The following is a 23,398-nucleotide window of genomic DNA, read 5'->3' on the forward strand; positions in this document are numbered from 1 at the left end:
TCGAGGGTCCGCGCGAGGGCGCCGGCTAGGGGCGCACTCCCAGCGCCGTGCCAAGGGAGAGGACGCGGGGAATTTCCCCTGGGGACACTATGGAGAAGTACCAGGTGCCAAGTTGTTCCCTGGTGGGGAGGCCGGGGCGACGAGAACCCGCCGGTTTGGGGCGAGCCAGGGACCCCAACGACCTCCTGCAACCCCCACCCAGCCCCCTACCGGTTTACCGGTCACAGTCGCTGGAGAGGGGGCTGGTGGCCAAGTCCCCCCCCTCCCCCCCTCCCCGCCAGGGTTTGCCTCCAGCGCGTGGAATGACCCCCTGGGTGCCCTTTGCCTCTCTGGGCCTCAGTTTCCCCTTCTCTAAAATGATGGATGAAATGACTCTCCAGCACCGTTCGTCTGAATACTTGATGGGAGAGAAGTCCACCGTTTTGCCGGTGGACACAGGACACCCTAAAACGTCCAGAGTTCACAATCAGGAGCCTCCAAACTCCTAATACACGCCGTCGGTAGTCCCGGGTGGGAGGGCTTGGACCATTTCCAGGGCCCGTGACCATGTGTAAGACTTGAAAAATTCCCCCAAACAAAAGGAAAGCTCCAAAATTAAAGTGAATGAGTGTTTAATTGTTTAATTGACTGCTTCGATACATGATATGCCAACTTTATCAAATGTTAGATTCAGTCTTTGTAAAGATTTCATTAATTTGAAAACAATTTGTAGATAAGATTTTGCTCACTTTGGGAGAACTCCCTTCCTTTGTGTGGGAGGGCTACGGGGGAGTCAGCCCTGTAAAGGAGATGAGTTTCTGGGGGGCAGAGAATTTTAAAGGCAAAGTTACTTTTTGGGGGAGAAAACCGGAGACCCCGTGTGAGCTACGAGTGTTTTACTGTTTACCCCACCACTTAAGAGTGCCTCAGCTGTGCATCCTTAGACTGGCTTAAGCCACTCAGTAGTACATTGTCCCCCAAATTCCCTAAGCACAATTCAATCCACCCACAGGGGCTGGATTGCAGAATCCAAGACTTTCCTGGGCTCTGAGAGGCCCTAGACTCAGGGTTCCACCTCCTACATCCACTCCGCTCCGTCCTGCCAGGCTTCCTCTATCCCCTGGCAGGTGTAATTCCATCGTCCAGCCTACCCCATAGTCTTTGACCTCCCTGCACAGATTTCTGACTTGGCGGCCATCTCTGCAGGTTTGCTTCATAACGCAGACCCTGGAGTCAGACCCCAGAGTTCCCGTCCACTCCAGGCCGTCTAACTTATTAACACTGTAGCCTCAGGCAAGGACCTCGCTCCCTATGCCTCAGTTTTCTCCAGTATGGACATGGACGTAACAATAGTGCCACTCCCCAGGGGGAGGGGGCCGTAAAGTGCTTGGCACAGTGCCAGGCCACACAGAGCTGTAACTACACAGCCATTATGGACCAGTTATTTTCTCGTTTGGATGTTCAGTTCGGAGGTGGGTGCTGGAAGCTGGAATAACAGTGGGGCTAGAGAGAGTGAACAAAGCTCTGGCCCAGGGAGGTACTGGCTCTTGGATGCCCACTGCTTCCTGCTGCAGCCTGGAGAAGGGGTTACAGGGTGGTGGAAAGAGCTCCAGAATTGGCCCACGGAGAGACGGGCTCAGGTTCTGCCTTCTGAGGGCTCCTCAGCCTTCTGGGCATTTCCTTCTCTGCAAAATGTGGTGGAGACGCTTGCTCTGCTAGTCTGCGAGGGGGCTTGGGGTCAGAAACGGCGTCGGAGTTGAGCGCGCTTTGGAAAGGGAAAAGCCATCCGTGTGCGTTTGCTGGAAGCTTCTCTTTCTCTTGCTGCTAGATTTTGGACCAGCTGAGTCCTGGGGCCTTGGGGATGAACCTGGTGGTGGAGAAAACAGAAAACAAAGTAAAGTACGTGATAAAGCAGGTAAGAGGTGACGCCGGTGGCATCCTAGCGCGAGTGGTGTCCCCAAACGTACACTTATCGCCCCCCTGTTAGAGAAGGGCTCCCTCCCGATGAGAGCTGTTTCCTCTCTGCCGGCAGTCACGGAGGCAGATCCGGTTGAGAGTAGACGTGGGGCGGCACGAGGCTCCCGGGCTTCCCAACACACTTGACTCTCACCTGCGTGGAGTAGGAGTGCTCATTTTAACTTCAACAACTGCAACCATACCAGTCCCTTATTCAGCATGTGCTTCCAGCCGGTCACATTCAGTCTCCCCCCAGCCCTGCCAAGCAGGAGCCATGGCCCTGGTCTACAAGGATAGGGAGGCGTGGGGAGGCTGCAGCTGGCCAGCATCAGCTCCCAAGGGGATGCGAATTCAGGCTACCTCAGCAGGGCCATCTTTTTACCAAAGGGGAGCCAGGCCTGGGGTGGAGGAGGGGTGGGCAGGGACTCGCCCGAGGTCACACAGGACATCATCGGGCCCTGGGCCCTTCTGCCACCTCCTCACCGGGGTGGCATGGCAGAGGGTGGGTACGGACCTGCAGGGGGAAAGCCCTTTGTGCATCCGAGCCAGGGCGGTTCAGATGTCTGCACAGAAGGTGTAGAAGAGGGCCGCGCTGAGAGTTCCAGCCCCGCCCTCGTGGTGCACGGTGACGGCTGGGATACCGTGGAATTGGGGTTGACCATGCACGTGGGAGAGCCTCGCTGGCATCAGCTGCTGGGCCCACTTCTGCTGGCCAGGCGGCCTGCCTGTGGAGCAGTTCAGCAGCCTCTACCAGAGGAGGCTGGGCCTGGAGTCCTTACCTTCCTCTGGCTCCACTGCAGGCTGGCTGGAGGGCCGCCCCCATTGTCTCTCCGGCCACTGGAGCAGGACAGCCGACCGCCTTCTGGGGGATCAAGGAGCGTGGCCCCACCTGCTTGATGGACTGTAACTGCCCCCAACGATCTCTGAGCCCTTCGTGTATGATAAGCACTTAGCCTGTTCTTGATTTTTCACTCTGTGTCAACAACTCTGATAAGCAACCTTCTAGTTAACTTTTTTGAGGATCCATGATATCCTTGGGGATCAATTCCTAGGGGTGGGGCATCTAGGGCAAAGGAGGTGACATTTGGAAGGCTTTCAGGGTGTGTTGGCCAAATTCACCGATAAGCATGAGCCCCTGGAACAGGAGGAAGGGAAGGCAGTCTCACCGTGCTGCTCCATCTGGGGTCTTTACGGGATCTGGGAATAAGCCACCACCTCTGCATTTTCACCTGCGATCACCCCAGTTATAAGAGTTCATCATTTGTTTTTAAATTTTTTTTAATGTTTATTTATATTTGAGAAAGAGAGAGTGAGACAGAGTGTGAGCGGGGGAGGGGCCAAGAGAGAGTGGGACACAGAATCTGAAGCAGGCTCGAGACTGCGAGCCGTCGGAGCCTCACACAGGGCTTGAGCTCACGAACCATGAGATCATGACCCGAACCGAGGTCAGATGTTTAACCGACTGAGACACCCAGGCGCCCCTAAGAGTTCGTCATCTGTAAGTCTTATGAGCAGAAGCTCTGGGTGAATCTGGTATTAGAGGCGGGGATGATATGCTCCTGCAAAATACATGCATACTTTCCCACCAAGTATGTGGTAGACTCGAAGTTTCGTGCTGCTCCTTCCATCAACCACCCTTTTTCTCCCACATTCCCCCACTGCCCCATGTTCAGTGACAGGGACAATCTTCCCAGTTTGGATAAGGAATGAAGTGGTGAGGTTGATACTTGGCCAACCGGAGGATCCTCTAATGATTGTTTGGAGTTTATATTATTCTATCCTAGACTTATCCTTGTGACGGGAGTAAAGATGTTCTCATTGCTCAAAGCATTTTTGGATATCCCTGCCTTAGGAACAACTCCAGGCCTCATCTGGTGCCATGTGGTGGGGCACGAGTGGTAGAAGCCTGGCCCCCGTCCCAGTGAATAGTGGTGATGATGATGGTGATGATGGTGACAGTGATGATGGTCATGGTGATGGTAATGGTGGTGATGGCAATGATGATGATGGTGATGATGAGAGTGATGACAGTGACAACGGTGATGGTGGTGATGATGGTGATGATCATGATCATGGTGATGATGGTGATGGTGATGGTGGGGATGGTGGTGATACTGATGGCGATGGTGGCAGTGGTGATGACGATGATGGTGATGACAGTGACGATGGTGATGGTATTGATGATTATGATGGTGATGATGGAGATGATGGTGATGGTGGCAGTGGTGATGACAATGACGATGGTGATGATGGTGGTGGTTGCAATCATGGTGATGGTGGTAGTCATGGTGATGATAGCGATGATTGATGATGGTGATGACAGGGACAACGGTGATGATGGTGATGTTGGTGATGGTGATGGTGTTGATGGTGATGATGGTGATGGTGATGATGATGGTGATGGTAATGATGATGCTGGTTGTGATGGAGATGATGGTGATGGTGGCAGTGGTGATGACAATGACGATGGTGATGATGGTGATGGTTACAATCATGGTGATGATGGTAGTCATGGTGATGATGGCGATGATTGATGATGGTGACGACAGTGACAATGGTGATGGTGGTGATGTTGGTGATGGCGATGACGGTGATGATGATGGCGATGATGGTGATGGTGATGATGGTGGCGATGGTGATGGTGATAATATCACGGTGATGATGGTGATGATGATGATGACGGTGATGACGATGATGATGGTGGTGGTGGTGGTAGTCATGGAGATGGTGATCTTGATGAGAGTGGTGGTGGAGATGGGTTCCTACATGTTTACTGAGTTAGTGTTCTTGTACCCCTACAGGTGGAGTGCATTGATGAGCATCAGGCCAACGAGGCCTTGGAGGAGGTAACTTTCTGGGTGGTTCCCTCCCTAGAGGACCCGATGCAGAACACACAAAGACTGTTCTGTACCTCATTGGAGGCAAGGAGGGTCAGAACCAGTTCTTGCCCAGTGCTGCAAAGCCAGAAGCCCCAAGGTCATGAAGAGAGTCCGTGCCCCAAACATTCGTTTCTGAATCCTGGTGCAGACAACCCAGAATATATGTTCTCAGAGAAGATAAAGTTTATTTTTTATGTTTATTTATTTTTGAGAGAGAGGGTGAGAGCAAAGTGGGCAGAGGCAGAAAGGGAGACAGAAGATCCAGAGCAGGCTTTCTGCTGACAGCAGAGAGCCCAGTGTGGGGCTCGAACTCAGTAACCGTGAGAACATGACCTGAGCCAAAGTCAGACACTTAACCGACTGAGCCCCCCCAGGTGCCCCAAGAAGATAAAGTTTACAAGTTGGCCAGGTCCCAAGACTAATCTACCAATCACCATCTTTTAAAACATTGTGCCTTCGATTATTAAAATACCAGTTACAGTAGAAGATCTGGGAAGTTTGGAATTGCTTGAGAAAGCAAATGTGCGTTCTTTTACGTTCCTTCAATCTACCAGTCAGAACCCACAATAACATCCTAACTTATAACAATCGCACTAACAGCCGCCTGCGCTTGGATTGCCCAAAGGCTCCGAGCAGTTTTCCTTTGCTTGTCTTCAACTTCAACTTGCATGAAGCAAATGCCTCCCTTCCTGTGTGGTCACCCGTTGGCCATCTTGCCGGAATCACCGGTTCCTGAGCTTTGCCAGCACCCAGCTGTCCGGTCCACAGTGTGAGGGGGGCACAGTGCAGGACCCAGGCCACATCCCGACAAAGTGAGACAGAGGCCGTGGGAGACCTCCCGCAGCCCCCACGCCACCACAGCTGTGCCCAACCCCGTCCCCTTCCCCACTCCGCTGGGCCACCTGTGCTGGCAGCCAGCCCTCCACCAGCAGCGGCTGGCCGCCTGCCTCCTGGTGACTACGGCCGCCATTGCTGTGGCCCAGCCACGTGGCTTCTTCAGGCCCCGTCAGCCGGGAGTGGGCCATTGGAGCCCCAAGTGTGTGCCACCCAGGAGGCAAGGTGGGGGCAAGTGCATCAGTGTCCCGCCTCCCTGTGGCCGCACCACCTTCTCCAGCTGACCCTGACCGTGCTTTTTGCCGTCCACATCAGGCACTTCCCTGGACGAGCTCACTTTGGCCCTCGACACCCCCGTGAGGCAGGTGCCACTGTTCCTGCCATTTTCAGATGAGGCTAGAAGCTCAGAAAGGTTGAGGAGCCTCTCCTCGGCCACACAGCGCAGCCGGCACATGCTGGAGAGCCGGGACCCACACGGGGCTGTCTGACTCTGAAGCACAAGACTGCATACCCACCTCGTGCCCGCTGCCCAGCCCCGTTCAGAGCCGGAAGCTTGCGTTTTGTCGGGATATGTGACACGGAAGCACTAGCTGAGAAGCAGTGTTTCCCGCACATGGCCACTTCCTCTGCTCTCGTCCCTGCAGCTGATGCCGCTGTTGAAGCTCCGGCACGCCCACATCTCCATATACCAGGAGCTGTTCATCATCTGGAACAGTCAGGTGGGTCAGAGCCGACACCTTTGGGCTCAGCTGGCGTCCGGTGGCTCCAGGAACAAGCCAGCTGAGCACAGAGCACCCCGATGCCATTTAACCCCTTGAGCAGTAATGGCAGGGACTGTAAATGAGGCGGCCCCTGACTCGGCACTTACCGGGGCCCGTTGGGGACTCTGTGGGCATCATCTCCTATGAGCCCGCAGGAGTCTCAGTGGAGGAGGGGTTAGTATACGACTTTAGGAAAGAAAGAAAGGCTAAGAGAAACCAGTCCCTCCTGGTTACCTACCTAGTCCGTGGCCCAGCCAGGAGGCCGGGCCTGGAAGGCTTGACTCCGGTGCCCTGTGTGTTCAGCTGCTGAGCTCATCCTGCAGCCAAAGGCTCCGTGAGTTTGCCCTCTGGGGTGGGGGTAGCTTTTGACTTTCACGGAAGGAGCAGGCTTTAGGAAGCTGGTCCCTGCTCTCCCCCCTTATTTGGCATCAGTTTGTCCTGGGCCTCTGGACCCTTGACGTTTGCGGCTCCTGAGGTTTACTAATGGCCGTCCCTACAGCCTGGGAGATCTGCAGGTTGGACGTAGTGTCCGCATTTCCCCGGGGCTCAGAGAGGTTAAGGAGCTCTCCGAGACCACACAGCCAGTGGCAGCTGAGTAAGATTCAAATCAGGGTCTTGTAAGTCCCCAAGCCCTGTGTTTCACCCCATAGGCCATGTGACTTCTGGTCTTTACAGGGATCCAGGGTCCTGCAAATCGTCCCAGATGGGTTGAGCTGGGTGGGGCAGGGGCCCTGGAGGTCAAGGGAGGCCACAAGGCTTCCTGGCAGACTCAGACCTCTGCCTTGGTGTCCCTGTCTGGGGGAGGGGCGGGTGGCAACCAAGGGCTTGAGCAGGAGTGGAGGGTCCCCTCATACGTATCCCCCCTCTTCAGCTGGGCCCTGAGGAAAGCCTTAGGGAGAGGCCATCACTGTGTGCACCCCGAATATTTTCGGAGCGCCCTGTAATGCGTTCAAGGAAACACAGAAAAGCCAAGAGGGCATTTCACCGTGGAAGCAGAAGCAGGGGTCCTCTGAGAGCCCTGAGTTGAGGCCCCTGACCTGGTCTGCTGGAGTCCCACCCGGGCCAGGCTCCCCTGACAGAGGAAATGGCCATAAGCTGAGCCCTAAAGAGTGAATGGTTACCTGTGAAGAAGGGGTCCCAGGCGCGGGGGTCTGTGTATGCAGTGGCCAGAAGGCCTGGGCCACTTTCAGAAAAGTCTGAGGGGTTCATACAGATGGAACAGGGACGGAAGGGGACGAGAGGATAGATGAGGCCAGAGGCGTGAGCAGGGGCTGTTTGCGGGGGGCTCATATCCCACTGCAGGCAGTGCTCCCATAGCCCTGTGGAGGGAGGCCCTCACAGAGGTAACCTCGCAGAGGCGCCCAGGCCTGGGCTTGTGGGGGCTGGGACTGTGACATCTGGCTGAGGCCTCATGTCCCCAGCAGATCTCCTCTCTGTTCCTCTGCCTGGTGATGGAGTACAACCATGGAAGCTTCCAGAAGGTCATTGAGAAGAAGAGGGAGACAAAGACAATCATTGACCCCGAGGTGAGACAGACTCTCTAGAACACCAGGCCTGGGGGCCACCTGGACCTCAATCGGGGGCAGAAGGGAGGGCGGACGTGCCTTATCTTTTCTCACATCTATGCCTAGAGGTATTTTCATGCTGTGACATGCACAGGCCTTCAGTGCACAGCTTGGTGCACCATACCAGGCACATGCTCACGTCACCTCCCCCACTTGGAGATGCAGAACACTCCTGGAGCTCCAGAAGTCCCTGTCCATGCCCACGGCTGGAATTCTCCGTCCAGACATTCTTCTGCCTGCCCTGGGGTTCACATTAATGGGCTCATACAGCGTGTCACCGTTTGCGTCTGGTTTCTTATGCGAATGTATCATGAAATTGTCCGTGGCGTGGCTAGGTGCCGCCCCATTGTGGGGCCACGTCTGTCTGCACGTGGCCCCACTCTGTGAGCACGTGGCTTGTTCCCAGTTTCGGACTATTACGAATCCGGTTGCCATGAACAATGCTGGATGTGCCTTCTGGTCAACCTAAGTGCTCACCTTTCCTGGAGGAGTCCCTGGGCGTGCAGTTGTTGGACCGCAGAGCGGGTGTGTGTGTGAGTAGCTTCCGTACATGTTCCAGTGTCCAGCAGAGTTTGGGTGACTCGGGGTTACTCCCAGCACAAGCTGTGAGCATTCCGGTTCCTGCTTCCTGGCCAACACGGCATTCTGTGCCATTTTAATTAAAAATCACATTTTAATTTGAGATAAGCTCAGTAATCGTGGTGAGTGCTTTTTAGCCGTTTGGATGTTGTGCCTGTTCGAGTCTTTTGTCCATTTAAACAACTGGTTGGGTTGTTTGTCTTTTCTTGTTGGTGTGTAGGTGTTCTTTACATATCATGGATGCGGGCATCCAGAGTCTTCTCCCAGACTGTGTCTTCCTGATTTGCTATCTTAACCTTGTCTTTTGATGAACAGAACTCCTTAATTGTAATGAAGTCAGGTTCTCTGTCCTTCTTTTATGGTTAACACCTTTGAGCCTATCTGAGAGCCTGTCCTGCCCCAAGGTCATGAGGATATTTTCCTGTTGCCTTTTAAGCGAGGTCATTTTTGCTTAGGTCATTTTTGCTTTCACATTGCTGATGATGCACCCCAAGTGAATTCTGCCTGCTTTTGCTGTGAGCACCCCTCTGCTCAGGGGGCCTGTGGACACCGTGTCACCACTGAGGGGTTCTGAGGGGCACACAGCTCCTCTCCCAACGTGGGCCTCAGGGTCGGTTCTGGAGTAGGTTTCAAACTTTCTGTTAGTGGTGGAACCCTTTCAAGCACAAAATGTTCTCAGAAACCCAGCAAGGAAGGCAAAGCTATTCTAATCAGGGGGCATGGCAGGGTTGGTGGAGGGTAGAGTGGAAGCCCGGGGTCTTGTACGCTCAGCTCCTCTCTGACACCCCTGGGTAGAGTCCGGGGTTCCTAGGAACATGGTTTGAAAATCACTGCCCTGGACACTAGATGGATCTTCTTTCTGACATAAAGTATTTCTAGAATGTTCCTTGTCAGAGCACTTTTCATTCCAATGGCATGGAGAGGCAAACCTCAAGTAGGCAATAAAGATGTCAATATCTTTAATCCCCACAAGGCCCCTGGGCCACAAGGGGTGGAGCACAGGGCTGGGGTCAGGGCACCCGGGGACTCTGGGATGGAAGCAGGGGCAGGTGGTCTGGAAACTGGGGCATTGCTCTGGCTGACGTGCTGTCACTGTCTGGATGGCCGCACACACTTCAGCCTCAAAGGCGCATGAAGCAGAAGCCTCTTGCGTTGGCTCTGAGCTTTTGTGGGGCTTTGGGCCTGTCTTAAGAAGCAAGGAGAGGGGCGCCTGGCGGACTCAGGCGGTTAAGCGTCCGACTTCGGCTCAGGTCATGATCTCATGGTTTGTGAGTTCAAGCCCCGGTCGGGCTCTGTGCTGACAGCTCAGAGCCTGGAGCCTGCTTTGGATTCTGTGTCTCCCTCTCTCTCTGCCCCTCCCCCACCAGCACACACGTACTCTCCCCCCCCTTCTCAAAAATAAATAAAAAACATTTAAAAATTAAAAAAAAAAAAAAAAAGAAGGAGAGAATACACCATGATCCCACCGGCTGTTCTGCGTGGTCGCTGACCTGCCTACGCCGGCTGCCGGGAGACCCCGCCAATCCTGGCGTCTCTCATTTTCCCCCCAGTGGATGCAGAACATGCTGGGCCAGGTGTTGGACGCTCTGGAATACCTGCACCACTTAGACATCATCCACAGGTGACCGGGGCGGCCAGGCTGCTTCAGGAGCAAAGGCACTGAGTCCCCTTAGGTGTCAGTACCCAGGGGCAGGGGCAGGGCGGAGAGGTGTGGCCGGGGTCAGCGCAGCCAGGATAAGAGCGGGCACCTTTCCAGAGCAGCTCCCAGGCGTAAAGGGACGGCCACCCCCTCCACGTCACCTGCAGTGATTCACCCAGCTTCATGAAGCGTAAGCTGACCGGGGCAGGTTGGTTCTAAAGTGCAGGGAGAGCAGCCAGATAACAGCATTCGGAGGAAAGAGATTAGGCTGCGCACCGTGGCCTCTGGCCGGCTGGCGGGGCTGCTGCCGTCCCCGGGGCTGAGCTTGAGATCGCCACCAGCACGGCTTCGCTCACCCTGTGGCATCCATGGTCCAAAGGGGCTGGGAATGGCTTCAGACTGAATCAGTGTCGGGTTTAAAGGAAGAGAGAAGAACCGCGTGGACCATGTGGACGAAGAGAATGCTCACGATTTAGTGTTGATGTCACCGGACCTCAGCAAATGGTCAAAAGCCAAATCCCTAAGTAGATGCATGGATAGCGAGGGTCTGGAGGGAGGTGAGCAAGATGGCAGTGGAGAAACGGCAGACGGTCAGGTGTTTTCCTCCTTGTGGCTGGCTGGTGGTTTTCCCATTTAGAAGAACGGAGTAGACTTTATTTCTGTAGGAAGCAGTATTTAAAAAGCAGGCTGCAAGGGGGGCATTTCCGGAGAGTGGAGCAGGACTGGGTGGGGCAGGGACCAGGGAGGGAGGTTCAAGGTGCTGGCCCCTGCCCCGGGAGGGTCACCGGTGGCGGCCGGTGGTGGGGGTGGGTAGAGAGTCCTGCCTCTTCGTTTCAGGAATCTCAAGCCCTCCAACATAGTCCTCAGCAGCAGCAACCACTGCAAATTACAGGACCTGAGCTCCAACACGCTGATGATGGACAAAGCCAAGTGGAACATCCGCGCGGAGGAAGGTGGCCCGGGGTCGTCCCAGGCTGCGTCCCAGGCTGGGGGAGGGGCCACGCTGCCAGTGGGGTCATTCCCAGAGCCCAGAGGGCCGGGGCCCCTGGTGAAACGGGTCAAACCTCTCCTTGTTCAGAAGGCCCCCACAGACCCCCATGGGCTTTTGTGGGCTCCAAAGAGACCCCCTTGCCTGGGTTGTAACTGAGCAGGGGTACCACCGTGGCAGGAGAGGGGGCGCATGCAGGGTCCAAAAGACACCCAGGAAATGTTAGCCTTCGTGGAAGGAGAAGAATGGCCTCAGAAGGAGACGGAGAGCTGGTGGGTGCCAGGCATCGGTGAGGGCTGGGTTACTTTACTGAGCCCTAAAAATAACCGAGGAGATGGTAGACATGGGGAGTAAGGGGAGGCGGCTTCTCCTTCCTTTGGAAGGACAGTGGGGCAAAGGGAGCTGGGCTTCAAGCCCATGCCAGCTGTCAGGGACGGAGAGAGTAACCGTAGTTGAGAATTTCAGAGTCCTGGTTGCCTAGAGGACAAATGGATGGACGGACAGGCGGATAGATGGGCGGAGAGATGGACGTGTGGGCGGATGGGTGAGTGGGTGGGTCTACTGGAAACGTAGGAGGGTCCTTGGAGTTCTCCCCTTTACCGTTCGATTGGGGAATGAAGGCCCGGAGAGGGAGGGGCTGCCTGAGGTCTATCAGGGACTAACCGACCGGTGACCCTGCTCTTTTGGCTCCTGGTCTGGGGTTCAGGTTTTAGAAACTAGGGCGGGGAAACTGGAATGTGGCCTCCGGGTTCCGACCTTTAGAGGGGCAAGATGGTCAGAGAGGGTGGAAGTTTCAGCCTTGTTGGCTCACGGCTCTTGGGCCACCTCTGCAGCCATATTGGGTGCAGAGACACGCGTGTGTGCACACACGGGCCAGCCTGGCTGGGCACCTGCCTCGCTGTCTGAGACCAGGGCCGGGATGTTGCTGACCAGGGCCCTCTTCCTTTCCCCCCAAAGAGAGCACCTGCCTGCCTCCCCTCACTTTCCCAGGGAGACAGGACTCCCACATCTGACACCTTCTCCTGCCGACAGACCCTTGTCAGAAGTCCTGGATGGCGCCCGAGGCCCTCCGCTTCTCCTTCAGCCAGAGATCTGACGTCTGGTCCCTGGGCTGCATCATCCTGGACATGGCCAGCTGCTCCTTCACAGACGTGAGCTGCCTTCTGCCTGCCCCTCCCTGCCACACCCCACGTCCCCAGAAGGCCGGCCCTGCCCACCTTGCTCAAAAGGGGCTCACTCTTCCCACCTGCATCCTCCGGCCTTGCTCTGAGCCTCCAAGGGGCCGTGAGGAACCCCCCGTCCCAGCTGCTGGGGGACCCTCGCACTCAACATTGGGCCTGTGGGGCCCCGGCGTGGGGAGGAGGACAACGGCCGTGACAGGCGGACCGCCCCACGCTAACCCTCACAGCGGGCTCCCCGTGTACTCACTGCCTCCTGTGGATGAGAAGGCCCCGTTCAGGTGCACTAGCCGGCCCGCGGTGGGATGCAGGTGCCACAGGAAAGTGACCAAGGCTGGCCTGAACACACAGGGGCTGCCTGTCACCCGGGGCCCCCAGGTAGCCGTGCAGGCTCACTTCCCCAGCCTTCCCACCTCTGGCCCCCTCAGGGTGGCCCTGGGACAGGCCAGCCAGTCCTCGGCCGGGGCCGGGCCCAGCTGGGGCGCCATTGAGGCAGCGTGGGAAGCAGCGGTGTCTGTCTGTGTCCCCTCAGAAAGCAGAAGCCATGCTTCTGAGAAAGTCCCTCCGGACCCTCCCGAATGGCCTCAGGGGCGTCCTGGAGACCCTGGAGGAGAAGAGGATCCCCAACGCGGAAACTTTTGGTTCCCTTTTGCCTTTAATGCTGCAGATCAACCCTTCGGAGCGAATAACAATCAGGTGAGCTGGGGGCTGGGGCCGTGTCTTAATCTTCCCGTGGATCTCTCACGGTGTCTCCCCGCCACTTGGCGTTTTAACGCCGCAAACACACCGTCCCATCCACGGACCACTGGCTTTCCCAGTACGGCCGTCCCAAACCGCGGTAACGGGTGACCTCACAGCCGACAGAGCCGGCTCCTCCGTCAGGTGCCAAGGCCCTGAGGACCAGGACCAGTCTTCGTTGCAATTTACGTGCAAATAAGAAGGAAAACAGGAATATACAACGAGTCCAGCCTGGGCCCTACTCACCATTATACTGACACAATAGTAACATCTGATCTTTCAATACGTTTTCTCGAGGAGGGAGCCCCCGCAGGTGAAGTTGCCGGAGCCCAGCACCGTCCTCCCTCGCCCTGGGAGCAAGCCCGGGGCCCCTCCAGGGGGTGGAGTGGCTGGGGCGCCAGCGGGGCACGCTTGCAACGTCGGGAGAGGTGCCGCCGAATGGGGTCCCCAACGGGAAGGTGGGGTTCCGGCGTCCGTGCGCCCGCCCGCCGGCCACCCAGAGCCCCCAGGTGAGCCCAGCCAGCTGCCTCCGCTCCTCTCCAGGGAAGTGATACACATCACCTTCGTGGGCAGCAACTTCAGGTCCTCCAGCATCACTCTGTCACCGCACTGGCAGCTGATGCCTGACTCAGTCACCGACCTGCTGCTAGGGGGCAGCATCGCCAGCATCATAGGTGATGGCGGGGACCGGATGGGGAGGGCCCTGGCACTGCTCTCTTACCTCCCCTGAGACCCAGTCCCCTGGTCTGCTCCTGACATGCGGCCGGTGGCTGGGAAGGTTTCGGGGCACTCCCCTCCATCCAGCCCCTCGCGTCCCCTCCCCCACCCCCGCCACCTCTAAGCGTCCATCCTGGTGCCTGGCCCCCACCTGCTTCCCTTCCCTTCCTGTCCCATGGTCCTCAACATAGCCGAACAGCCCCCTCATTCTTACAGCCCCCAGAACTGCCTGCTTTTTGCTTCCACACCCTGGCACACGGTGGCCCCGATGCCCGTCATGGTGCCGGACACTGCCAGACTGGCAGGCGCATCCCTGTGGGGGCTCCGTGCAGTGTGACGCACACTGGCCTCCGTCGGGGGTGCCACCAGTCACCTGGTGCCCGTGCACACACAGCACCGTATCTCCACCAAGTGCCCCTGGCCGGGGGCGCCCCGCGGCTCCCCACAGTACCCCTGAGGTCTTGGGTGAACGATGAGGTCTACAGGTCACCCTCAGTTTCCCCTCGAGCTCCACTTTCCCAGCCCTCCTCCCCATCTGTGGCTCCCTGCGCTGGCTGCTGTGACAAGGGACCCCCTCCCCCGTCTGCCGCTTCTGCCCCCACTTCTGGGGAAGGGGTGCTCACGAGGCCCTAGCTTCTGTTTCCCTGAGTCTCACGGTCCTGGGCTTTGGAGGCAGGTCCCTAGGTCCGGTTGAAGCTGAGTGGCCTTGAGCGACCCACCCCCTCTGAGCCCGTTCCCTCATCTAGAGCGAGGGGAGCTGCAGGGCCCATCTGTGGGCCTTTATGAGGTGCCCTGTGCCCAGACACGGGTGCAGGAGGGGCTCTGAGTCAGCCAGGGGATAGGGAAGGGCTCTACAATGGGCACACCTGGAGACTGCTGCTCCTTTTGGGGGCTGGGGGCGTTTGTCATGAATCAAAGGCAAAGACCCCTGCAGGGAGGCTCAGAGGCAGAGTGGGAAGAGCCCTGGGCTCGGGGCAGAACCCTGGCCATGTTGAGCCTCGAGTGAGACTCTAAGGCTGGGGTCTGCCTCTGGACAGGCTGCTCGGCCTGAGTGGGGATAAGGGCGCCCCCTCATGCCCTATCATATGTATCCGTGAGCAGCGGGGTGCCCACAGATGGACCCCTCGTGGCCCAGGCCCTCGGAAGGATCCCCGAGCCAGCCGGGCTCCTCCCCATGCCGCCCTGTCTCCTGCAGAGGTCATGCAGAACTTCTCCAGCAGACCCGAAGTCCAGCTCAAAGCCCTGAAGAGGCTCCTGAAGATGCCTGAAGAGCAGCTAGGTAGGGCCCCCACCCCCTTCCCCAGCTCCCCCGGGGCTCACCCTGTGGCACAGGCCTTTGGGGAGCGGTGATCCCTCCCAGAGGCTCTCCTAGAGGGGCTCTCCTACACCTTTGAGGCTCATGTTGCCACCTGCTTGGAACGGGCAGCCTGGAATTCTTGGCGGGTGAGCGCCTTCTACCCGGCAGAAAGCGGGAATGGGATGGTTCGGTGTGCAGCTTGTGGCAGCCTGCCGTCACACGCTTTTCGTGGATTCTTAATGTGACATCCCATCTCTTCCACCGCTGCTACTGACGGGCATCTGACCTGTTCCTAATCGTCCAGTATCATGAGCAAACCCACAGTGGATGCCCTGGAGCATATGCCTGTGTGCACTTGTGTGAGCGTTTCTGTAGGATGAGTTCCTAGATGTCTGGGGTGCGAAGAGTTCACAGATACTGCAAACTGCCCTCCACAGAGACCCCAACTTACCCACCTATCAAGGACAGCATTTCTTCCCAACACTCTCCATCAATAAGTGTTCGTAATCCTTTAAATTTTGCAAAACATGGTTTCATAAAATCTCTCCATTCAACTTGTCTCACGAGAGTGAATATTATATTCACTCACCTGTCCGGCCACCCATCAGCCCTCCATCCATCCCCCCATCTAACTATCCATCTACCCATCCATCCATCCACCCACCCATCTATTCATTTATTTATCCATCTGTCTACCTGTCCACCTCCCCCACCTAAGTACCTATCTACCCACCCACCCTCCCCACACACCCATCCTTCATCCACCCACCACCGCCACCTAACTGTCCATCCATCCATCCACCCCCATCTAACCATCCTTCCGTGCATCCATCCATCCATCCACCCATCTGTCTATCTATCTATCCATCTGTCCACCTATCCATCAGCCCTCCATCCACCCTCCCATCTAACTGTCCATCTACCCATCCATCCATCTGCCGACCCACCCACACACCCATCCATCCACTCACCATCTAACTGTCCGTCCATCCGTCCATCCATCCATCCATCAGCCCATCTAACTGTCCGTCCATCCGTCTATCCACCCCCCATCTAATCATCCATCCGTCCGTCCATCCATCCATCCATCCATCCAACCATTCACTCACACACCCATCCATCCACCCCCCGATCTATCCATCCACCCATCCATCAGCCCTCCACCCCCCCATCTATCTAACCATCCATCAACTGTCTGTTTATCCATCCGTCCATCCGTCCATCTGTCCATCTACCCATCCATCAACCATCTGTCCATCCGTCCTTGCACAAAGGTCCGTTCAGTGGCTGGGGCATCAGAGATTGCAGAGGCCCAGTCCCAGCCCTCTAAGGCAGCAGCAGAGACTTCACACTGGCCACTTGCCTTTCCCTCTTCCTCATTCCTCCCCTTGACTCCTTCTGGAGCTAGGCTGTGGCCAGAGTAGACTCCATAGGAAGGGAGATTTTATCTTCCCGGAGGAGCTGAGGGAGGCTTCCCTGGAGCCACACCTGCCCCAGCCAGCCTCATTTGGAGGCGGGCTAGCTGTACTCGGCCTCCTGGGCGTCAGCACTCTTGTTCTGGTTGTCCTCACTGAACGAGGCAACGAAGCAGCAGTGGAGGGGCACAGTGGGCACTGGACCGTCAGCTGCCCGCCCCTGCCTCTCACTCCTACCCAGCACACACAGCACTGAGGAGAGTCAACGACACCCACAGATGCCCACACTCAGGGCGGTTATGGCCACGGGCTCCAGAGTCAGGCTGTTGAGGCAAGAGCTGTCCTCTCTCTGCCCGGTTTCCTCATCTGTAAGACGAGAGTGACAAGAAGGGCTGCTGGAACGAGATGCCCACAGCAGACACACGGCAGGCGCCCAATAAGCACTTTCTTTCCCCGCCTCCGCGTCCCTCCGGTGCCCCGTGCACGATGCCCTGTGGACTCCTAGCAGAGTTGGGGTCCCTGGTCTGGTCTGTACACCCGTCCCACCCCTGCTCCTATGCCAAGGCTCACCTCGTCACCCTGCCCTGCCAGGTCTGCCGTGGCCGACAGAACTGGTGGAGTTGTTGACCGCCATCATGAAGCAACACGAGAGGATCCTTGACATACAGCTGCACGCCTGCTCCCTGCTGCTGCGCACCCTGGGCCAAGGTGGGTTCCGGGCCACGCCTGTGTCAGATGTGGACTCTGGCACGCCGTCCCAGAGCCAGCAGAGCCTTGGAAACCAGCCCTGGCTGCACAGCGCCACTCACTGTCGTGCAGCGGGCACTTGGGGGACCTGCTCCGTGCCAGGCGGGCAAGGCTTTCTCCGTGCGAAGTGGGGGCACTGCCCCCCACCCCCACCCCAGCCAGGGAGGGGGCACACCTGCCTGCCACCTGCCCCGTGAACCCAGGTTCGGGAAGTAACCCTGGGCGTCTTCCCTCGGCCCAAGCAGCGCTGGCACAGGACCCCGCGGCCGAGGTGCCGAGTGAGAGCTCCGTCGTCCCCGTCCTGCTGGGCTGCCTGCGGATTCATCCCGAGTCAGAGCAGCTCCTGGCCACGGTCTACAGCGTGCTCGCCATCATCTCCAGCCAGGGTGGGTGTGCCTGGCCCTCCCTCTCTCGGGCGGAGGCGGGGGCACTGCCGGGCCACGGGGGAGTGCCCGCTCCGGATGGGGCCCGACCCGCACTGCCTTCGGCGGGTGTCGCCCACACAGTCGTCCTGTTTTTTCTCCCAACACGGAGCTTCCATTTGACCGTCACTTGTTCCCTCCACAAATGTGCACGACACCAACCGGGTGCCAGGTGCCACCATGGGCTTCATGGCAGCGGCTTCTGCCTTGTTCATCTCCCCAGAGCACCTGGAGCCACCAGGCAGGCAGGCCGTAGGCGGCCAGGTGGGGGATGCCATAGGGAGGACCGCGACGAGGGCGTTTGCGCCTGACCTGTTCCCACCTTCCTCCCCGGGTCAGCAGCCCTCTCTCCAGCGGGATGCTGGGCCCGTGAGCCCCGGGACACTCTCCTAGAGCCCCGTGGCCAGCCAAGGGCAGGGACCCCGCACTGCTCCTCACCACACTGGCTGGATCCCCGTTTGGGGAGTGGGCAAGGGTGCCGTGAGGAGGCACGTCAGGACGACAGGCATACATCAGAGCCATCAGGCAAACTGGGTGTCGGCTCACCCACCGGGGACACAATCACGCTGTCATCTCAGGAGGCTCAGGCCTGCTCTGTGTGGTCCCGGGAGGCCGGTCCCAGCCCGATACTGGGATGGGCGATACTGGGACTGGCGGCCCAGGGGATGGACCGCGTCCTCCCCGCATTCTGGGCCTCTGGGCCCCGCACTGGGTATGACTGGCACAGAGTAGGCACCCAGAAATGCGGGGGGCAAGGGCCACAGACGGACGGGGTTCTCCGGGGCCTGCCCACAGAATCGGCCTCAGAGGAGCTCCAGAAGGCTGGGCTGTTCGAGCATATCCTGGAGCACCTGAGTACCTTCCCCACAAACAGGGACATCTGCATCAACGGCCTGAGCCTGCTCTGGGCCCTGATGGTGGATGGTGAGGGTCCCCTCCTCCTGCTCTCCTGCCTGGGGGCTGGTGTCCTCACTGCTCCCTGATCACCTCTGCAAGCCTTCGAGGGCCTCTGTGTCCTGCCCCTTAAACACTTCAGGACAAGAGCCCACAGAGAGGCTCTTCTGAGAGCCTGGAAGCAGAGGATGAGAAAGGAGAGGAGGAGGACAAGGGAGGGGGGCTCCACCCAGGGGAGGCAGGCTTCCTATCGGGGTGGGGTGCCCCCCCACCCACACCGACTCTGGTGGCTCCTGCCCTGGGAGCCCATCTACCTGCCACCCACCCTGGGACTTCCTGGGCAGTCCCTGGTTTCTGAAGGTGCCCTTGGCGGATGCCTCTCTGGATTCAGAAAAGGGGCTGGGCTGCTCCCTCTCCTCCAGGCGCCCTCTGGGCCCTGCAGCTCCTGGGCAGTAGTTCTAAGGGAAAGAGGGCTCCGGGCCACGGAGACCCTGGGAAACCAGAGAGGCCTGCCCACACCCAAAGTGCAAAATTCCCCGAGAACCCCTGGGGACAGACAGTCCCTCCCCTCCCCAAACTCCCCTCTCGCCTGAACTCTCTCCCAGCAGCTTTGGCCCTGGTGTCCTTGGTGGGAGGAAGGGGGCGTGGGGTCGCGTACACAGCAGGCACTCCTGCGGGCACTCAAGGGCTAGGTGTCCCCTCCTTCATCCTGTCCCGGTCCCAGCCGTCATTGTGAACAAGACCCCCTTGGAGAGAGCCCCGGTCCTCATCGCTGAGGTGCTGGCCGCCCACCCCACGGACGCAGAGATGGCTGAAGCCGGCTGCGCGGTCTTCTGGCTGCTGTCCTTGCTAGGTGAGCGGCCTGGGCTGGGCGGCACGGACCCCACCCGTGAGGCGAGGAGGCCTGACTAGGCCCTCCGCAGGCTGCATAAAGGAGCACCAGTTCGCAGATGTGGTGACGCTGTTCCTCCAAAGCATCCGGCTCTGCCAGGACAGAATCCCACTGGTGAACAACGCCTACCGGGGACTGGCCAGCCTCGCAAAGGTGTCCGGTGAGCCAGGGAGTGGACTGGGCTACTCCGAGGAGGCGGGGGGCCAGGACTCAACAAGTCGTGTCTGCCAGCTGCCCACAAACCAAAAGCAGAACCAAAAAGTCAAAATAGGAAAAGAGCAACCTATAGTCCCATCATCCAGAAGTTGCCGTGGAGACTTTTCACATACATACTGGTTTTGTGGGGTTTTTTAGCTTCATGCTATACTGAGATTCTCTTTCCCTGCCCATAAACACTCTGAACAGGTGTTAGGTCAGCACAGGTATCCCTACGGGTATAGCTTATGGAAACACCCAGGAGACGGGTGCCCCCCCCCCCCCCCCCCCACGGTAGCCTGAGCGCTGTTACTTGGGGTGGCAGTGCTAGGGGCCGTGACTGTCTCGTGGCACAATAACCCTTCGGAGACGCTTGGGACCCGAGACTGGACAGGCCGCCAGCTGGCGCGTGAGGGGTGCTCCAGCCCCTCTGAGGTCTGGTCCCAACGCAGCGTTTCAGGGCAGGTACACAGGGTGGGCTGGACGGGGGCCAGGCGGCCAGGCCTCTGTCTACTTCTCGGCCTGAGGCGGTCCGGGCCTGCGGGAGTGGGGCCGCCCTCCTTCCTGGAGAGGCTCCAAAGGGCGCCGGTAGGGTCGTCCTCTCCCGACACGGGGTCTGCAGCAGCTGCCGACCTTCGTGGGACAGGAAGGGGAGCTGGGGTCCTGAGGGCAGATGTGACCTGGCTCAGCAATGGAGGGGTGGTCAGAAGCCGGGGCCAGAGTGTGAGCGGGAACGGACTCTGCCACCTGCCGGCCTGACAACTCAAGTCTGCGTGTGAGATCCCCCAGGCTCCGGGAGGGTCTGAGCGGTAACATCTCACAGGCCCCGGCCCCTCGAGAGCCAGGGCCTGACCCCTAACTGGGGGTGTACGTGTGCCGCGTTGGCGCTCCCCCAGGCCCACCCTGGATCGCGTTCTAGCGCTTCTCTTCTGCCTGTGGGCGGAGGCCAGCCCTCGAGCCCCTCAATGGGAGCCTTCTGCTGGGGGGGAGGTGGGGCGTACATTCCCGCCAGGAGGAAAGCGGGCCCATAGATGCCTTCGCGACCTTTACAACCCGTGGGGCAATGCTGGCCTCAGCAGCTCCCCCGGCGGCAGGAAACTGGCCTCCTCTGCCAGTGGCGGAGGTCCCTGCTATCCTGAGCACCCTGGACTGCCGTCAGCCCCCTTCCTGGAGGACACCAAGGCACAGGCAGCTGCAGGAAATGAATCCCGCCCCCCCCCACCCCCAGAGCTGGCAGCGCTGCAGGTGGCAATGCCAGAGGAGGGCGGCGGCGGCCTCAGCCTCATCCGGGAGACGTACCGGCTGTACAAGGATGACCCGGAGGTGGTGGTGAACATCTGCATGCTGCTGGCCCACCTCACATCCTACGGTGCGAGTCCCCCTTTCCCTGTCATCCCCCCAGGAAGCCAGTGGTCAGAGGCACCCTGCTCCCAGCTCTTACTGGTGGGGAGAAGGAAAGGAACCCTTCCCTGCAACTTCTGTGCGTTCAACAGCATAACTGTTCTGTGCGTTCAACAGCAGGCGGCGGGTGCCGCACTGACCGTGGGGGTCACCGGCTGCTGAGCCCCAGAGGCAGCGTGCGGTCATGCTAAGCCCGAGTGGGATGGCGCCCGGCTCTGTCCCGCTGGCCTCAGAAGTGCCCCGGCCCGGGTTGTATAAGCATCGGGCTGGCTGGGCCCTGACCTCAGGACCCTCCGCTCTGCCCACAGAGGAAATCCTGCCCGAGCTGCAGGCCAGTGGCATCCAGCCTCTGGCCCAGGAGATCAAGGAGCGCTTCACCTCCAGCCTGGTGAGTGTCAGCAGGGGCCCAACACACCAGGCCCCCAACTGCCTCTACGGCCAGATCTGGGTAGCACAGAGGGGCCCAGAACAAGACACATTGTGCCAAACAGACTTGGCTCTGTGTGCCAAACAGACTTGGCTCTGTGTACGGTGTTTTTTTGTTTTATTTTATAGAAGGGGCACGAGCAGGCGAGGGGCAGAGGGAGAGAGAACAAATCCCGAGCAGGCTCCACACTCCGTGTGCAGCCCAATCCCACGACCCCAAGATCATGACCTGAGCCAAAACTGAGAGGCAGACGCTCAACCGACTGAGCCACCCAAGCACCCACTGTGTGTGTGTAGTTTTCATGGTTCTCTTCCCGTTTGACTTCACATGTGTCTCTGGGTCCCCCAAACCTAAGGGGCAGGGACAATCAGACCTCTTCACAGAAGAGCAGGTTCGGTCACAAAAAGACCTACGAGTAGGTCCCAAGGGTGTCACAGACACGGTGCCTACTGGCTGTCTTTCCAGGAGCTGGTTTCCTACGCAGAGAAGGTACTCCTGAGGCTGGAGGCCGGCTCGCCACCAGGCTCCGCGGGAGGACAGTCGGCTCTGCCCTGAGGAGGCAGACACCCCACGGCCTCCTGCTTCCCCGCACCTTCTCTCCCGCCCTTCCTTTCCTTGTCTGGCCCTGGAGCTGCCTGGTGAGCAGCATTTTCCTTAGGTTTTGTGTGTGTGTGTGTGTGGGGGGGGTGTTCCACTTGGCTCACGCAGGCGCCCTGGGGGCAGCGTGGAGCACCGGTGGGGCCCCGGGGGCTCGATTCGGCAGGCTCCGCACAGACCTCGGCCCTGGACCCATCAGCGTGGCCCTCGTGGAAAAAGCGGCCCTTTCAGACCAGTCTAAACGCGGAAAGAGTAACCTCCCCACCCTCCACCTCTAGTAAAAGCCCGCCTGTGTTAAATCTCCTCAGTGGGTCCGGGGCTTCCTTGTGCCACGTCAGATGGTTTGGTAAAGCCGGGCCGTGTGCCGGGCTCCCGACTCTTCTCAAAGACCCTCACACCTGGGACAGACCCGCACGGTGCTCCAGCCCCACAGCTGGGGATCAGCACATCTGTCCCAGACGGGGAGGGACACCCGCCTCTGGGGGAAACCATGGTCACCCAGCGCAGACGAGCTGAGCCTCCGTCGCCGTGCCGCGGGCCCTGACCCCAAGTTGAAACCTGGCGGGTGGACCTGTGGGGTGGGGCTGGGGGTGTGAGAAAGGATCGGCACCCTCAGAGAATCTCTCCAAGTCCAAAGGCGGCCGCGGCAAACTTGGGAGATGGGGCTGGAGCACAGCTCACTGCACACGCTGGGTGCGGCCCGTGAGTCCGGTGGGGTTCTTTACGTGACCTGTGACCCAAGGCACAGAAAGGGGTCTGGCCTCCTCCCAGGAAGATGTTACAAACCCAGTGGATGCTGGGTGCCCCCGGCTCCTGGGACCCGGCGAATCCCCGGCAAAGATGCCACCCCACTGTGGGGACAGCACACTGCAGAACGCCCCCCCGACTTGCCGTCAGTCTTCAGGACAGAGCCCTGCCGTGCTGCCTGCCTGCAGCAGGAGCGCCAGGTCTGGGATGGCACAGAGGGAGGAAGCAGTTCTCGGCCGCCCCCACGCCCTGCCACCAGGACGGTGAACATGTTTCAACAGAGCTGCCGCTACGGGGAGACCCGAGCTGTCTTGTGCGTGGTCACAACCGCCTGCGGACGGGAGCTGCTGTGGCTGTCTGGAATGGGGGCCGTGGGGCGCCTGTCCTGGGCCGAACTCTCCCACTCCTTCTTCACCAGGACATACAATCTCATCGCCACCTGGGCATCCTGAATCTAGGGGGCACAGAACACCACTGTGACCGTCCCAGCAGGCGACGGGCAGGGCACACACGACCCGAGCCCTCGAGCCACACGCGGGGCACGCCAAGGA

General features: G+C 58.9%; 2 protein-coding genes across 3 annotated transcripts in view; one reads left to right on the top strand and one right to left on the bottom strand.

Moving 5' to 3' along the window:
• STKLD1 (serine/threonine kinase like domain containing 1) lies at nucleotides 1-22,058 on the top strand. Of its 2 annotated transcripts, XM_047829723.1 has the most exons (19): nucleotides 1-104; nucleotides 1,808-1,894; nucleotides 4,737-4,781; nucleotides 6,293-6,367; nucleotides 7,834-7,935; nucleotides 10,104-10,174; nucleotides 11,030-11,145; nucleotides 12,213-12,331; nucleotides 12,891-13,054; nucleotides 13,640-13,770; nucleotides 15,009-15,092; nucleotides 17,117-17,233; nucleotides 17,518-17,658; nucleotides 18,490-18,618; nucleotides 19,313-19,441; nucleotides 19,512-19,640; nucleotides 20,904-21,044; nucleotides 21,385-21,464; nucleotides 21,969-22,058. In XM_047829723.1, the coding sequence occupies exons 1-19, from the start codon at nucleotides 90-92 to the stop codon at nucleotides 22,056-22,058; spliced, it is 1,965 nt and encodes a 654-aa protein (XP_047685679.1). In that variant the 5' UTR covers nucleotides 1-89. The 2 variants fall into 2 exon arrangements, with proteins under 2 accessions (XP_047685679.1, XP_047685680.1); XM_047829724.1 differs by lacking the exon at nucleotides 18,490-18,618.
• Nucleotides 21,660-23,398, bottom strand: part of REXO4 (REX4 homolog, 3'-5' exonuclease) — a 10,214-nt gene continuing 8,475 nt past the window's right edge. The window contains exon 8 of the mRNA XM_047829725.1: nucleotides 21,660-23,301. Within this exon, the coding sequence (XP_047685681.1) occupies nucleotides 23,137-23,301 (165 nt within the window). The 3' untranslated portion in view covers nucleotides 21,660-23,136. The remainder of the gene's footprint in view (nucleotides 23,302-23,398) is intronic.

The sequence above is a fragment of the Prionailurus viverrinus genome, chromosome D4 (assembly GCF_022837055.1).
Source record: "Prionailurus viverrinus isolate Anna chromosome D4, UM_Priviv_1.0, whole genome shotgun sequence".
Classification (NCBI taxonomy): domain Eukaryota; kingdom Metazoa; phylum Chordata; class Mammalia; order Carnivora; family Felidae; genus Prionailurus; species Prionailurus viverrinus.

Coding starts and splice junctions, on each gene's coding strand:
- STKLD1 (XM_047829723.1), top strand. Junction 13,055..13,639: donor TCGGAGCGAATAACAATCAG/GTGAGCTGGGGG, acceptor GCTCCTCTCCAG/GGAAGTGATACACATCACCT. Junction 19,641..20,903: donor CAGCCTCGCAAAGGTGTCCG/GTGAGCCAGGGA, acceptor CCCCACCCCCAG/AGCTGGCAGCGCTGCAGGTG.